Here is a 16,499-nt window from a genome sequence, read left to right as displayed (position 1 = left end):
CACCAAATGGGGATGTCAGTTCTTTTGAGATGTTTTAAATTAGTGTTCCTTTAGAGCATTCTCATTAAATGTGTTAAAAATAATAAATATTATTTTTTAGCATTTTTAACACCTCAAATCATAAAAATATATCTACGTCAAAGATACTAAATGCTAAATATTTTAGCATTCAGTTACAGTAAGTTGTTATTGATAACAGCTCACTATACATAGTTGGATTGTAAAATAAAAATTTCAAAAAATTCAAAAAAAAATATTCTCGCGACTCTCTTTTTTCTCAGTTCTCTCTTCTCTTTCCTCTCTCATTTCTCTCTTCTCTCTCCCGATGGTTGTGATATGACGATTGTGGTCTGATGGTCCGATGGTCATAGTGCGGTTCCTAGGTCGTGGGTCGTGGTTTTGATTTTGATTTTAGGTCACCGACAATCGTGGGTTGTGTTCCTAGGTCACCGACGATCCGATTGCTGGTGGGTCTGGCTAGTGGTTGGTGGCGATGGATCGTGTTCCTAGGTCACCGAAGGTCCAATTGATTTTGATTTTGATTTTTTTTTCTACTATTGTTTGTGGTTGCAGTGGATCTGGCTAGTAGCTGGTGGCGGCAATGATGGGTGGATGTGGTGGTTGTGGTATGGGAGGATGTGGATGTGGTGGGTGTGGTGGGTGGATGTGGAGGGTTTTTTTTTTTTTTCTCTACTGTTGTTTGTGGTTGCGGTGGATCTAGTTGGTGATGGCGATGGTGAGTGGATGTGGTAGTTGTGGTATGGGTGGATGTGGATGTGGAGGTTTTTTTTTTTTTTTTTTTTTTTTTTTTTTTACTTTTTTTCTTTTCTTTTCTTTTCTTTTTTTCCTGCTTTGTGGTGGGTTTTGTGGTAACTGTTGGTATTGTGGTGGCTGGCAACGTTGAGAATAGTTGGGTTGAGGAGAAAGAGAGAGACAGAGGAGAGAGAGGAATAATAAAAAATAATATAGAAGGAATATTTAAATGAAGTATTAAAAAAATAGAAGTTTTGATGTAAGGTATATTGTAAAGTGATATGTTATATGTTATAAAGTTAGTTTTTTAGATGCTAAATGCTAAAATATTTAAGACCTTTGATGAGAATGCTCTTATATGTTAGTGGAAACCTACACATATGCTACTAATCTTAATCTCAGGTAATGGTAGGACCCAGAAATTGGGCTCAATCATCTCTCTTCTTTCTTCTTTTTTACTGCAAATGTTTGATCGGATCCCCCACCACTATGGACTATAAAAATGTGTGTCCGTTTATGCCAATATATCATCCACACCACTCATATATCCTCACTCTAAACTAGTTGTTAATCTATACTTCTAGCAGTACCTGAAATTTCAATTTCTCTGTTGTTGTTGCTTTTTTATGACAGAGAACAAAAGAAAATCTGGGGAGAGACAAAAGGACATGGTCATGGTCTAGCATTGATCGAGTTGCATTTGCAACAAAGGAATATATATATATATATATATATATATATATTATTAGAAGCACCCAATTAAGAAAGAAGCATATATGTCACAAAAAGAAAACAAGGTGGAGGGGGAAGGGTCCGAGGCTTTAAAGGCCTTGTTCTCAGTCATCGGAATGACATGCTCGGCGTGTGCCGGTTCGATCGAGAAGGCCATCAACCGGCTTCCTGGGATACGTGAGGCCGTCGTTGATGTCCTCAATAATAGGGCACTAGTCCTCTACTACCCCAGTTTGGTCAATGTAAGTTTAATTATTTGTCTTTTTATTTTCATGTAATGTAATGTTTGCTTGTTTTTTTTTTTTTTTTTTTTTTTTTTTACAACATATTACAGAGAAGATATAATCTTTAAAGATTTTAAGGGGTTTTCTTTTATAAAAATAAAAAATAAAAAACGGTAAACGGGACGTGATTGAGAAGTTTTTTTTTTTTTTTTTAATAGAATACTAAGTATTTTTAACACACACGGTGAGAGCATAAAATGTTTTTTTAAAGAAATTTACAGTGGTGTATATCCAAAAGGGTATAATTCTTGGATACACAACAAAGTCTTTGCTATTGACATTGAAGGACAAAATATTACCATGAACCTTTTGGTTGCATATCACATTACTAAAATTTTACTATTTACACACACCTATTCATCTTGGTTCACATGTTGTGATTGTTATTTCAATCTTTTTTTTTTTTTAGAAATAAACACACACACTCAAGGAAGAGGGAAAGAAGTTCTAACATAAAAACACACCATAAACTCCATTCAAAAACCATGGTAACTTTTAAGGAAGTATGAAGCAAGTTATACTACACACAACACACTCTTTTAAGCAATGTGGGATAGTTACCCATTCTTTTTTTCATAAACAAACACACACACACACACAAAGGAGAGGAAAATTAATCTAACACAAAAACACACCACAAACTTCATTCAAAAATCATGATAACTTTTAAGGGAGTGTAGGACAAGTTATTTCAATCTTAGGTATGTAAGATTAAGAGTAGTTTGTCATCCCGTACTTTTTGATAGCTTACTTTATATAAGTGATACCAAAAAAATTAAATTAAATTATTTATTTATTTACTAAAAAAAGACAAAAAGTAAAAAAAAGTAAGAGCATTCCCATAAGATACGTCAAATGCCAAATATTTGGCATTTGGCATACCAAACACCAAAAAAAATCACTCATATCAAGTGTTTTAAATGCCAAAATATTTGACATAGATAAACAGTGCAATCTTAAATTTGGAAGCGTACTATTCACAAATTGCAAAACTTTTATTATTTTTTTATTCACCGATGGGCCCAGATAGATGTGGGATTTTTTTTTCCTTTTTTTAATCAACTCTTGCCTCTCTCCTCTCTCCTCTCACACCTCTGAAACTCTCTCTCCTCTCTACCTTCATCTCTCCCTCTTCACTCTCATTCTTTTCCTCTCTCATCCTCAATCTACTTCGCCAACCTCAAGTCGTTGCCGTGCTGTTGATCTCGCCTGGAGCTGCCGATCTCGTCTGGAGCTGTCTCGCCTAGAGTTGCCTTGCCTAGAGCCGCCTCTCTCTCTCTCTCTCTCTCTCTCTCTCTCTCTCTCCTTGTGGCAATGTTTGTAATAATGGTTGGTTGATTTTGGTTATTGGTGGTGATGGGTTTGTAACATTGGTGGGATGTGGTGGTGGGTTTGTACCAGTGGTTGGTTGTGGTGGGGTGAGTTGTGGAGGGGGTGGCAGTGAGTTGGGTGGGAGTGGCAGTGAGCTGTTTGTTTTGTATTTCTTTATATTTATATTGTTGGTTTTTGTTAATGTTATTTTAATGTTTGTATATATTATTTTAATGTATAGAATTGAAGAATAAAAGATATGATATACGGTAAATTGTTTAAAATGATGTGTTAAAATAATAAAGTAGTATTTTTGATGTGTTAAAAGGGACTAAAAATAACATTTCTTTATAACTATGCTGGGGAACAAGGCTGGCGAAAGCATTATTTTTCATGAGACTCATTTTCCGTGTCCTTGTGATCATTTTCCTAATATTACAAGACGCAACTGTTTGCTTTCTCTACTAATGGCTCAGCTTTTTTCCCTTTCCTGCTTCCACAAACTTTTGCTTTCTTCCTTTATATCTTGAAGATGATTGAGAGACTTGTCACGTTCCCCTTTGTTACAAAATTCGCATATTAGATTATGCAAAACTTTAATAAAAGTAGATATAGCATTATAGCCTAGGTTTGTAGTTTTTAGGCCAAGATATACCCTGTCCAAATTGTTAATTACCTGGCCAAGCTACGCAACAACACAAATCTTTCACTTGACTGGTCTTCATTAGCGCCTAAGAGGAACTTTAATTTTCGTGGATCATTATTTCTTTCGCTTTTCTGGATCAGACAAGAGACATGCTGTTTTAAGTTGGAGACCCAAATTTATTTGCTTAATTATAAAATCATTACTTTTAAACTTTAAATATATATATATATTTGAAAGAGGATCCAAGTAGAAAATTCTATATGTGATACCCTTCCTATTCTAGTTTATATATAAAATATGATAGGATTTTAATATATTGATTTCTCTTTTGTCATCAGGCTAAGATATTAATTGGTTTTTAATGTAAATGAGAATTTTGATCTGTTTCATGCCCATAGTAGATTTCCTGATAATTTTTTTGTTTTTTTGTTTTTTTGTTTTTTTGTTTTATGAGAGTTCCCTTGTAATTAATTTTAAAACATGTATGCAGTCATTGATTTAATAAAAGCAAGAACCTCAACTGTAAAAGCCTAAACTTCTGACATGTGGCACATTCTTTGAGAGTCTCTTCATTTTTTTAATTAATAATTCTATAATTACAATGGGGTGAGAGGGTAGACTGTAATATGCACTGTAATATAATAATTATTTATATGGTTTAGCTATCAATAGTTTGATTATATTTTTATTACAAGGAATAGTCATTCCTTATAAATAGTTATTCTTTAAAATAAGGAATAACTATTCATGTCTAAAAATGATGTAATAGTTATTTCTTAGTAGGTGTATTAATTTCTACAATTAATATATTTATAAATAAACAAACTTTATATATGCACATAACAATTAAGAAAATAAAAATCATAAAAAAATAACTAATCTCTCTTTCAAATTGAAAAAAATGTTATTTTTTAGGAAATATAATTATATGAGTAAGATATGTCCTAAAATTTATCTTAAATTTGATTTAAAATGCTTTCATTCCATTATTTTCAAAATTCTATTATTGTGTTGTCACCAAACAAATGAATAATAATAAGCATTACATTACAGCATTTTATATTCCTTGTAATATCTATTTCTATTTCTATGTAATTACCATTACAGTCTACCAAACATGCCCTAAATTTTACCGTTAAAAATACCAAGAGGTGTCAACTAGTTAACTACATGACTATTGGTGAGATTCTCTTCATTTAGTTTTCCATCCTAACAAAGTTTACATTTATGTCAAAGTATTAATTTATTGACAAGTACAGATGGAGTAAATGCATATATTAATTATATATAGGTGTGCACTAATTATTTATATATAAGGAATTTATATGATTATCCAAATAATAAGAAAAGTTCTTTTTTTTTTTATATTTCGAATACTTATTATGAAAATAATAATGATGCATCAAAAGTTAAAAAGAAAATTTAATGATGCGTGCAATCAAGAATACTTAAAAAAGTGTATTTTAAATTAGGCAAAATAATTAAATATAAGTAAATCCACTAATGTAATATTGTCATTTTTTTAACTATATTAAGTGGTGCATTAATTATTTAAAATTTAAATTTAAAGTTATTTTTCAAAGATTTATATAAAAAAGCAATTGACTTGAAATATGACATCTTTACTCAAATTTAATTGCTTTTGCAACAAATGAAACAAAATTCAGTAAATAAAAGACAAAAATAGATATAATAATGTACAATCAAGAATGTAAAAATAAATAAATAATAATTGATACACTTAAGTTAGTGAAAATAACAAATTATTTGTCAATTCACTCAAGCAACATATTCATATTCTTAATTTATTAATTTTACTCATTTTCATTTTCTCTCTTTCTAATGACATGTAATATAATTGCTTTTTTCTTTTTTTAATCCATAATATAATTGAATTTGATTTCCTAGTTATTATAACATATATTTACTAAATATTGTACACAGGCCACAAGATAATTTCTTATAAGATATTTTAAAATGCACTATGCATTACATGGGATATCGACTAGTATATATATTATATAATTCATGGATTTTAGCAATGTGCATGCTAGTCATTCTTTACTAGTAACATTTAGCTGGGAATTTTGGATTGCAAACAATTGCTTAAAGTTTTGTTGTTTTGAAGTTGCGTTGATTTGGTTCTCAACTTTTATCATTAATTGTTTGTAATCATTTTATAGGAGGAAACAATATGTGAGACAATAGAAAATGTTGGATTTCAAGCCGCAGTGATCAAAGATGAAACAAATGAGAGATCCACACAAGTATGCAAAATTCACATAAATGGAATGACTTGCACTTCTTGCTCCTCCACTATAGAATCAGCTCTGCAAGCAATTTTCGGTGTACAAAAGGCTCAAGTGGCCTTAGCAACTGAAGAAGCAGAAGTTCATCACAATCCAAAGTTCGTTAGCTACAATACACTATTGCAAGTCATAGAGGACACTGGATTTGAAGCCATAATTATTAGTACTGGGGAAGACATAAGTAAGATAGAGCTTAAAGTTGATGGTATAGACACTGATCACACCTTGAAAATGATTGAAAAGTCTCTCCAAGTGATTCCAGGGGTTCAAGAGATAGTCATATACCCTGAATGCAACAAAGTTTCCATTTCTTATGAACCGGATATGGCAGGACCAAGAACTTTCATCAGCATCATTGAGTCAACTGGGAGTGGACATTTTAAAGCAACAATATATCCTAGAGAAGGAAGAGAAGCTCGTAGAAAGGCAGAAATTAAGCAATACTATAGACTCTTTTCATGGAGTTTGGTTTTTACGATTCCCGTGTTTTTAACATCCATGGTTTTCATGTATATCCCTGGAATTAGGATTCTATTAGATAAAAAACTATACAATATGATGACTGCTGGTATGCTCTTGAGGTGGGAGCTATCTACTCCAGTGCAATTCATCATAGGCAGGAGATTCTACATAGGGTCCTATAAAGCTTTAAGCCATGGTTCTGCTAATATGGATGTTCTTATTGCCTTGGGAACAAACTCAGCCTACTTCTATTCTGTCTACTCACTCTTTAGGGCTGCTTACTCTAGAGATTTCAAGGGTACAGATTTCTTTGAGACTAGCTCAATGCTTATTTCATTTATTCTATTAGGAAAGTATTTAGAAGTTTTGGCAAAGGGGAAGACATCAGAGGCCATTGCCAAGCTTATGGACTTGGTACCCGAAACAGCTATATTGTTAACTCTGGACCATGAAGGAAATGTGCTAAGTGAACAAGAAATTGATAGCCGGTTAGTACAAAAGAATGATGTGATTAAAATTATCCCCGGGGCCAAAGTTGCTGCAGATGGTTATGTTCTGTGGGGGGAAAGCCATGTAAATGAGAGCATGATAACAGGAGAAGCAAAAGCAGTGGCAAAAAGGAACGGAGACAAAGTGATTGGAGGAACTGTGAATGAGAATGGGGTGTTGCACATCAAAGCAACTCAAGTAGGTTCTGAGAGTTCCCTTTCACAGATTGTTCGTCTTGTTGAGTCAGCACAGATGGTTAAAGCTCCAGTCCAGAAGTTTGCAGACCACATTTCCAAATATTTTGTGCCTCTAGTATGTATTACAAATGCTCTATCCTTCTACTGATTTTTTTTTTGGTTAAAGTTTGTACTTAGTATTGTTTTGTTTAGGGAAGCCTTTGTTAACAATTAACGTTCTTTTGCAGGTCATTATGCTTTCATTTTCAACTTGGTTTGCCTGGTTTATGGCTGGAAGTTTCCACAGCTACCCAAAATATTGGATACCATCTTCCATGAGTAGCTTTGAGCTTGCACTGCAGTTTGGGATCTCTGTCATGGTCATAGCATGCCCTTGTGCACTAGGCCTAGCAACCCCAACTGCTGTTATGGTTGGTACTGGAGTTGGTGCATCTCAAGGGGTACTAATTAAAGGTGGTCAAGCTTTAGAAAGTACACATAAGGTAGCAATGTGAAATTCATCTTCGAATTTGCTTATTTATATGAAAATGACGGACATTGCGCTGTATCCACTTTACTTCGTATTGAATTGCTTAATACTAATTCTGCCAATCAACTTAAATCTGAATTTATTTGAACTTCAAATTTTCTGTAGGATACTGCCAATTACTTAACTTGAGGAAATTATTTCCTATTCCTTAGAAACTGTATGTTTTCCACTTATCATTCTTAGGTTTACATCCTTTGTATCTGTTTATTCTTGTAGATGAACTGCATTATGTTTGACAAGACTGGGACTCTTACAGTTGGGAAACCAGTTGTAGTTAACACACAAATTTTGAATAATATGGAACTTCGAGAATTCTATAAGCTCATTGCTGCAACTGAGGTACGCCTCTTTTTTTTCCTGTGGAATGCCTTTTTCTTTTAGAGACCTTATCTTTGTAGCAAAAATGACATTATGCAACTCTGGAATTGATAATGTTGGCTTGAAATGTCTGTCTTAGGTAAATAGTGAGCATCCACTAGCCAAGGCCATTGTGGAATATGCCAAGAAATTAACAGAAGATAAAGAGAAACCTGTATGGCCAGAAGCACAAGACTTTGTCTCCATTACCGGCAATGGAGTGAAAGCTATTGTTGAGAACAAGAAAATAATTGTGGGCAACAAGAGCTTGATGTTGGACCAGAACATTGCCATTCCAGTGGGTGCTGAAGATATGCTTGCACAAGCTGAAGGCATGGCTCAAACTGGGATTCTAGTATGTATAGATAAGGAAGTCGCCGGAGTCGTGGCCATATCTGACCCACTTAAACCAGGTGCTAAAGATGTCATTTCCATTCTAAAGTCCTTGAAAATTAGAAGCATAGTGGTGACAGGTGATAATTGGGGAACTGCCAATGCCATTGCCAAGGAAGTTGGAATTGAAACTGTTATTGCAGAAGCCAAACCAGAGGATAAAGCAAAGATAGTGAAGGATTTTCAGGTACGTAAAGAACATCACTTAGTGCAAGATTGGTTTTAAGCATGGATATATGCCATACCTCTACCTCCATTAATATCCTTTTGCAGATTAAATGTTAAATATCATTGACACAATCATAGCCTAGCCCCAAGCCCAAGTGTTGTCATATGCTTGAAGACTTTAAAACATAGACGTTCTTTTTTCTCATTCACAGGCTTCAGGCTACACTACGGCAATGGTAGGAGATGGCATCAATGACTCACCAGCACTTGCTGCCGCAGATGTTGGAATGGCCATTGGTGCTGGCACAGATATTGCTATTGAGGCAGCTGATATTGTTCTCATGAAAAATAACTTAGAGGATGTGATAACTGCTATTGATCTTTCCAGGAAGACCTTTTCACGTATACGTCTAAACTACATTTGGGCTTTGGGATATAATCTGATTGGCATTCCAATTGCTGCTGGGACCCTTTTCCCATTAACTGGATTTCGTTTACCACCATGGATTGCTGGAGCTGCAATGGCAGGCTCTTCTGTCAGTGTGGTTTGCAGCTCTCTCTTATTAAAGAATTACAAGAGATCACAAAAGCTGGATAACCTGGACTTACACGAAATACAAATTGAGTAATCGACAGTGATGGTTTTGATCCATATTTGTCCTCATGCATATAGGAGTTAAGGTCTCCGTGGAATAAATTTAGGCAGTGTTGATTGGTGAAAAATTGTAAATAGAATAAGGTTAAAATATCATTTTAGTTTTTATATGTTGAGGTCACAGTCAATTTCGTCTCTATATTTTAATAGTAATAAATTTAGTCTCTATCTATATATATTTAAAAACTGAAGCGCAGAGTTTAATGTTGCCGCGTTTTTGTTAAGCCATATTAGCAACACATCATCAACCTATTTTCAATATTTTCTCTCTCTTTTTAAATTATTTTTCTCCTTATTAATTTGCCACTTTACAATTACACATTCTCCGACATTTACTTATTTTTACCTTTTTATCTCTCCACTACTCTATACCTTAACTTAACTACAATTTCTCTATCCTTTCATCTTTCTTTTATTTTGACTCTTCTTCTTCCCAATTTTTTTACTATAAAAATTTGTTATCTATTCCATTTAATCTATATTTTGCTCACACAAAAAAGTGAATACTCTCTCTCTCTCTCTCTCTCTCTCTCTCTCTCTCTCTCTCTCTCTCTCTCTCTCTATATATATATATATATATATTCTTTCTTTTGGTGGATGTTTAGTTCTTTATATTGATGAATTTTTATGTTTAATTAACACTAATTTAGGTTGATATGATTTGGTTATATTTTAATTTTTTATCTTTTCAATTTTATTTTCTTTGTTTGTTAATTATTACATGTTATCCTATGAAATTACATAGGGGTGGCAAAATTAGACACGACCCGCGAACTCGACACGACATGACACAAAATTAGTAGGTTATAGGTTGAAGCTTAATGGGTTTGTGTCATATTCAGGTTGACACGATTGACCCTTTTAATAAACGGGTTGGGTTAGTGTTCATCATATGAAACTCGTTTGATCTGTCTAACCCGTTTAATTAAATGACATTTTACCAATATACCCTTCAAACCCTAAGTATAAAACTAATTAGTTATTGTGATTTATTTTCTTTGACATATTATGATTGACTATTTGTGATATTGTAATATGATTTAGTTTTGAATAATTATTTGTGATGTAGTTACTCATTAGTTTTGAATTTTAAATTAAAAATATTTATTTGTTTGGTTTTTCATAATTCATATTAATTTGGTTAATACTAAAATTAGTTTTTTTTTCTTCATTTTGGTAAAATTTGATAAACAGGTCGACATGACTGACCCGTTTAATAAATGGGTTGTATTAGGGTTAAGGAATCATGACTCGTTTAATAAATATGTTGGGTTAGGGTTGACCCATATAGTTGAATACTCATAAGTCGACACGACATGAACCCGACACGCGAACACAAATTGCCACCCCTAAAACTATAGAATCATTTAATGTTATTCTATTACATAGCATGACTTTGATAATTTAGTGTTTATAACTATACATTTTCTTTTGAATATTCTTCTACTCATTTTCTTTTATATAATTTTGTTATTTGTCTCACATTCTCTTCCAAAAAGGTGATTGTTCTCTCTCTCTCTCTCTCTCTCTCTCTCTCTCTCTCTCTCTTATTAATTCTTTCTTGCAACTCTATTTTAGATTGATGATTTTTTTTTTTTTTTTTGTGCCTCTTCTTTTGGATGATACACTTTGGTGGTGTGTTTTTTGAGTTATATATCACATGTACTCTCTATCCCTCTTATAGTTTTGGTTTGAATTAATTTTTAGATATTTTAGAAGTGAAATGATTATGTATTTGAATATCTCTATAAATTATTTGAATAATATCAATTGTAAATTTGTGATAAGATTTGGTTATTATGAAAATCTTCTCAAAAGAATGAGAAATTCAAATAATTAATTTTGAAACTCAAAAATTTTAGTTGTACGTAGAACAAAAAAAAAAAAACCATAACACTCTATACACAAGTTTGAATAATATAGATCACTGGAAAAAAGAATACTATTTCTATCTTTTATCTCCAAAAAAAAAAATAATGGAATAATATTAATCAAATGCACCTAATTTTTTTTTTTTAACTCAAAATAATGATTGATGTTGTAAGGACTAGATTTGAGTCCCTAGCCCAAACGATGGATGGACCTACGCCCAAAAAACCCAAAACAATGAATTTATAGAGAGTAAGTTGAAAAACTGGGTAAAAATGAGTTGGATCACAAATAAAGTTGGCTCAATAGACAAGAACAGAGAAACGGATTGAATTAAATTAGAGAATATTGTCCTCAGCACAGTCCGAGGAGATTAGTTCTTATATACTCCTTACAAGTTTGGTTACAGAGTTGGTTTTTGATTGCTACAGTGTTTCTTTTGTGATTTTCCGATCCCCTATCCATGGAGGATCTCCTACATTATATAGTTCCCTTTTAACTATCTTGATCCTACACTTATTGATTATTTAAGCTACTACTCGAGTGTTTGTCCCATCAGACACCCTTTCAGGCCTTCTATAAGTTGTGGTAACCAAGATAGCACTGTTTAGGGGTCTTCTCCACATAAATGCAGCTAGAAAGTTAGTTGCAGGGCATTTAATGGGGTGGCAGCAGCTTTTCCTTAGATATTTCCTAACTCCCATTCTTCTAGTACGTTCAAAGTGCACGCCCCTCTCAGTGAAATTTCCTATAGGGTCATTTTGGGCAATAGAATATGCATTTGACATGTGCTTCGTTCATCTGAAAAGACAATCCTCCTCGGACCACCTTTCTCGACCTCTCCACTTGCATGTTACTTATAGAACTCTGAACTTGACATCCTCATTGTTGTTTATCCATCCTTTGACTAATCAACATCCTCGGCCACAACCCAAGGCCCAATATACAATTTTGGGCCCTTATCCCTACAGATGTATTTGTAGAGGTGGAGAGATGAAGAATAATTTTAAAAATAATATCTCCAGTACGTTTTATAGAATAAATCATATATTATACCACGTTACAAAATATTGTATATTCCCACGCATTGCGTGGGTCTGTGACTAGTTATTTTTAACTTGCAATCAATTTGATCTCTACTATTAACTCACTAACGAAAACACCTATGTAGCAAATGGTGTATATTGGTGGCACACTTAAAGATGATGTAGTGATGTGCTACTAAAATAATCTAGGGTAGGCTAGGTGAAATTTCTTGGCCTCACGAGAGAAAGAGAGAAAGATGCATAGGGTTTTTGAGTTCTTTATATATATAACCAACTTAATTGAGATAGAGAAGATGAGGCTTTTCAAGGAAGCTTCAATCTTTTAAAGAAGTCAAGAGCTTTAGGCTATAGAAATTAGACACTAGACAGAGAAATTGAGGTGACTGAGTGAGAGAAAGTCTAGAGCTTCAACCAAAATGAACGAAATGGAGGTTTAAATGACCTATTTAAAAAGGAAAAAAGGGAGATGGACAGATGGACATGAATGCTTGGCACTAGCCCAATTAGATAAAACAATAATAATTAAAGCCCTTTAATTTTGGTTTGGACAAGTGATCCAACTCCCAATTAACTAAATGATTAATTAGATATATGTTTTTTTGTTAAACTCATATCAAACTTATAACCAAGCTCATAAACAAGTCAAACTTGACTTGCTTGGTATTAAGCCCTATTGTTCATGAATAATACTTTTTATTTGGGCTCGACTTGTTTATTAAACAAAACCTAAACAAAGGCTCAAGTTTGAATTTTTTATAAATAAGCAAATATGAACGAGTTTTTTATATGGTCAAGACTAAACAATTTTATGAATGACTTGAATCATTTATGGTCCTACCTACTAAAGCCTGATTACAACAAAACTTTCTTCCTAACATAAATTGACACCACTTTAAGATTAATCTATCAAATTATTATGATTATGATTTGAGCCCCTTTTTTTAAGAAAATATTGGACCTATTCAACTGCGTTATCGGACAAGGACAATATATATTTATTGCAATAAAAAAAACAGTTGACTTGTAAACTAGTATAAGATTATTACATAATTTTTTAGTGAATAGATTATTACATATTTCAATTACATTGCTTGATGAAGACGGAGCAATCATATAATGTCAATAGCTAATATAAGCTATTACAAAATTGTTTTCGCTTTTTATATTACACTAGCAGCAGATCCATGTGATGCGTGAGAATAAATAAATATTATATATGGGGCATGTAATATATAAAAAGTAAGAATTATTTCAAATATTGTCTATTTAAAAAAAAATGATTTCTACAAATATTTTTTTTATCTTTTTATCTCTACAAATATATCATTCTATTATTTTTTTTGTGTTTGTTTAATATTTTTTAAGGTGAATCATATTCTCCTAACTTTTGTGTAATGTGTTATATTTGCCTAATATACAACTAAAATTTATAAGTTTCAAAAATATTATTCAAATTTCTCATCTCTTTTTTTTTTTTTTGAACAAAATTTCTCATCTCTTAAGAAATAAGGAGATTATCATAATAATCAAAACTCATCAAAAAATTACTATGTTATCTTAACCAAAATTAAAATGAAACCAAAGGAATAAAAGATATACTTTATAATTAATTATTACTCAAAAAAAATTGGTAGGCATATTCAAATTCATAGCCATGTAGATTTTATATATATATATATATATATATATATATATAAACTGAAATTTCTATTTAAAAAAATAAAAACTAACTATTAACCCAAGCCAAAATTCAACCAAAACTATAAAAGAGAGAGAGAGAAGGCTTTATGATGGAGAATTAAAAAAACACAATACCAAAATACAAACTAAAAAAAAAAAAAAACCATCAACCTTAATTAGAGTTATAAGAAATAATAAAAATTCACCAAAAGAAAGTAGAGAGAGAGAGTTTTTGTGTGAGAAAAATATGGATTAAATAAGAAAAATGATAACAAATTTATCAAAACAAAATGGGGAGAAGAATAGTCAAAATATAAGAAAGAGAAAATGATGAAAAAAGTGTAATAGAAAAGTATAGAATAGTGGGAAGATAAAAAAGCAAAGAGAGAGAGGAAAGGTTAGAAGAAATGTAACAGTAGATGTGGACTAACAAGGAGAAATTTTTTTTTTTTTTTTTTTTTGGGAATAGGGAAAAGAAAAGTTTAAAAAGAAAAAAGAAAATATAGAAAATAAGTTGATGATGTAGCTGCTGATGTGGCTCAATAAAAGCGTAGCAATAATAAATGTTATGCTTCAACTTTTAAATATATATAGATTCGTGGAGATTAAGTTATGTCAAAAGCTAAAAAGTGATTACAAAACTGCCTAGTTACTTCTTATTCCATGCTATGACTTTGGTTTTTTATTCCAATACAGCTAAATAGAAGCTCCAAGCCTTCAACGAACAGTTGCTGGTGCCAAGTGAATTAGGGATTCGTTGGAATGACATGAAACTTCAAAAAAAATTTATTTTTTTATATATAAGATAGAAATTCTACTCTAACCTAATTTAAATGTATAAATATGTATGTAAAATTCCCTTCTGGAAACTTAAATCCCAGCCCTTACTCCTCCACATCCCACAAGCATTTATACTTGTCGAGTGACCATCACACCAAAGGTGTGCGATAGTCTTCAAAATTGTTGTTAGTAGTTGGTGACTTTGTTGTATTCTGAAAGTGATTAATTTCTTTTAATCCGTTAGCAAACTCTTTCAAGTGATTAATCTTTCAAAAGTGCCTCAAACTTACATTAATTGCTTTTCCAATTATAGATTCCCTCTCAACTTTCTAACAAAATAATATTCTATTTCTTTGTCATTGCCTCTTTTTTAGAAGTTACCAAACACTACACTGAAGAAATTAAATACATCATTATTCCTTTTATATATATATATATATATATATAATGTTATATATCTTCATATATTATAAAGAAACACGAGTCATCGTTCTAGGGTAGCTCGACCCATCAAAGACCCAATAAGAATAATAGGAATAAAAACCCATAAATAGATTCATGTCTTGTACCGATTAAATTGATTTTTTTTTTTTTTTTTGACAATCAACGATATAACCCCATCCGGGACCACTTGAACCTAAGTTCATAAACCCCTCGAGCCTTTAAGACTTGGGGAAGTACCAACTCACCTATCCGACCCGACCCATTTGACAGGTCAATGATTAGTTACAAGTGAAGGATCCAATGCATATTCACGTAAGCTGTATTGGCTGGGCTGGGGCTTTGCCTCTGATTTTGATGAGGCAAGTTTTTGTTGCTTCCCATCAAAACGGATAGAAGTTGAGACTCACGTCACAAATTCACAACATCTACTAGTGTACGTATCATTACAGAAAATCAGAAATAGGAATGGAATGTGATTGCTCCATCTATCGTAATCAAGCAAACGTAGGTGGAGTGGTACTCGTGGACCCGTTGGATTGATTGTAATGTAACTCTCTGTTATAGTTTACAGTTAAGCTGTTTTCCATTGCACTAAATGGCATATCTAATGCCCTTATCCCATTACACAATTGAATACTTCAAATATTGTGGAAAAAAATAAAACTCTCAACTCATAGGAACTTGATAGATTTATATATATATATATATATATATAAACGTGGTCAGTGTCAATTAATATTTAGGAAGATCATGATTCTGTAAATTTTGCTGGGCGTGCGTATCTCATATCAGGATTCAGTGTTTTGCATTTTTTAGTTTTGGTGGTCAAAACTCAAAAGTCAAAACAAATTAGGGTTATAACCTTCGAGAAAAAAAAAAAAAAAAAGTATTTGAATTTTTTTTTCTTTGCTTCTTTCCCCCTTTTATATAATGAACAACCAAAGCAGAAACTCATAGGAATATTGTGGGTCATATATGCTTATATATTTTATGGAAGTTATATATCAAAATTAATGACATTATGCTTTTTTATGACAAATAATTATGAATGAAGACTTTTTTTTTTTTTTTTTTTTTTTGAGAATGGAATGAAGACTGATATGAAGGAGAGATTAAAATATAATTAAGTCAATGGTGGGTTGGTCCCCAAACAAAACGTTAGCTCTCACACACCAATGAACTTCCATGTGACTTTTTTATTTTTCTTTTTTTAGGAATTTCCATGTGACCTAATGATGCACGTTTACATGAGTGTATGATAAAAGGTAAAAGTTTCCTATTGCTTAATAATAAGGAGTTTAAGATCCTTACACATGAACATGTCCTTTACAATTACCCTCTGTGTATATATATAATTCAATAATTACAACTGAGAATAAATAAATAAAAGCTATC

General features: G+C 32.1%; 1 protein-coding gene across 1 annotated transcript; it reads left to right on the top strand.

Annotated features, from left to right (window-relative positions):
- Positions 1 to 1,529: 1,529 nt before the first annotated feature.
- Positions 1,530 to 9,418, top strand: LOC115972222 (probable copper-transporting ATPase HMA5). Its single transcript, XM_031092434.1, has 6 exons — positions 1,530 to 1,727; positions 5,910 to 7,298; positions 7,411 to 7,665; positions 7,929 to 8,051; positions 8,170 to 8,649; positions 8,843 to 9,418. The coding sequence occupies exons 1-6, from the start codon at positions 1,530 to 1,532 to the stop codon at positions 9,257 to 9,259; spliced, it is 2,862 nt and encodes a 953-aa protein (XP_030948294.1). The 3' UTR covers positions 9,260 to 9,418.
- The last annotated feature ends 7,081 nt before the right edge of the window (positions 9,419 to 16,499 follow it).

Source organism: Quercus lobata, chromosome 12 (genome assembly GCF_001633185.2).
Source record: "Quercus lobata isolate SW786 chromosome 12, ValleyOak3.0 Primary Assembly, whole genome shotgun sequence".
NCBI classification, from domain to species: domain Eukaryota; kingdom Viridiplantae; phylum Streptophyta; class Magnoliopsida; order Fagales; family Fagaceae; genus Quercus; species Quercus lobata.
This window is presented reverse-complemented; position numbering and strand designations above follow the sequence as displayed.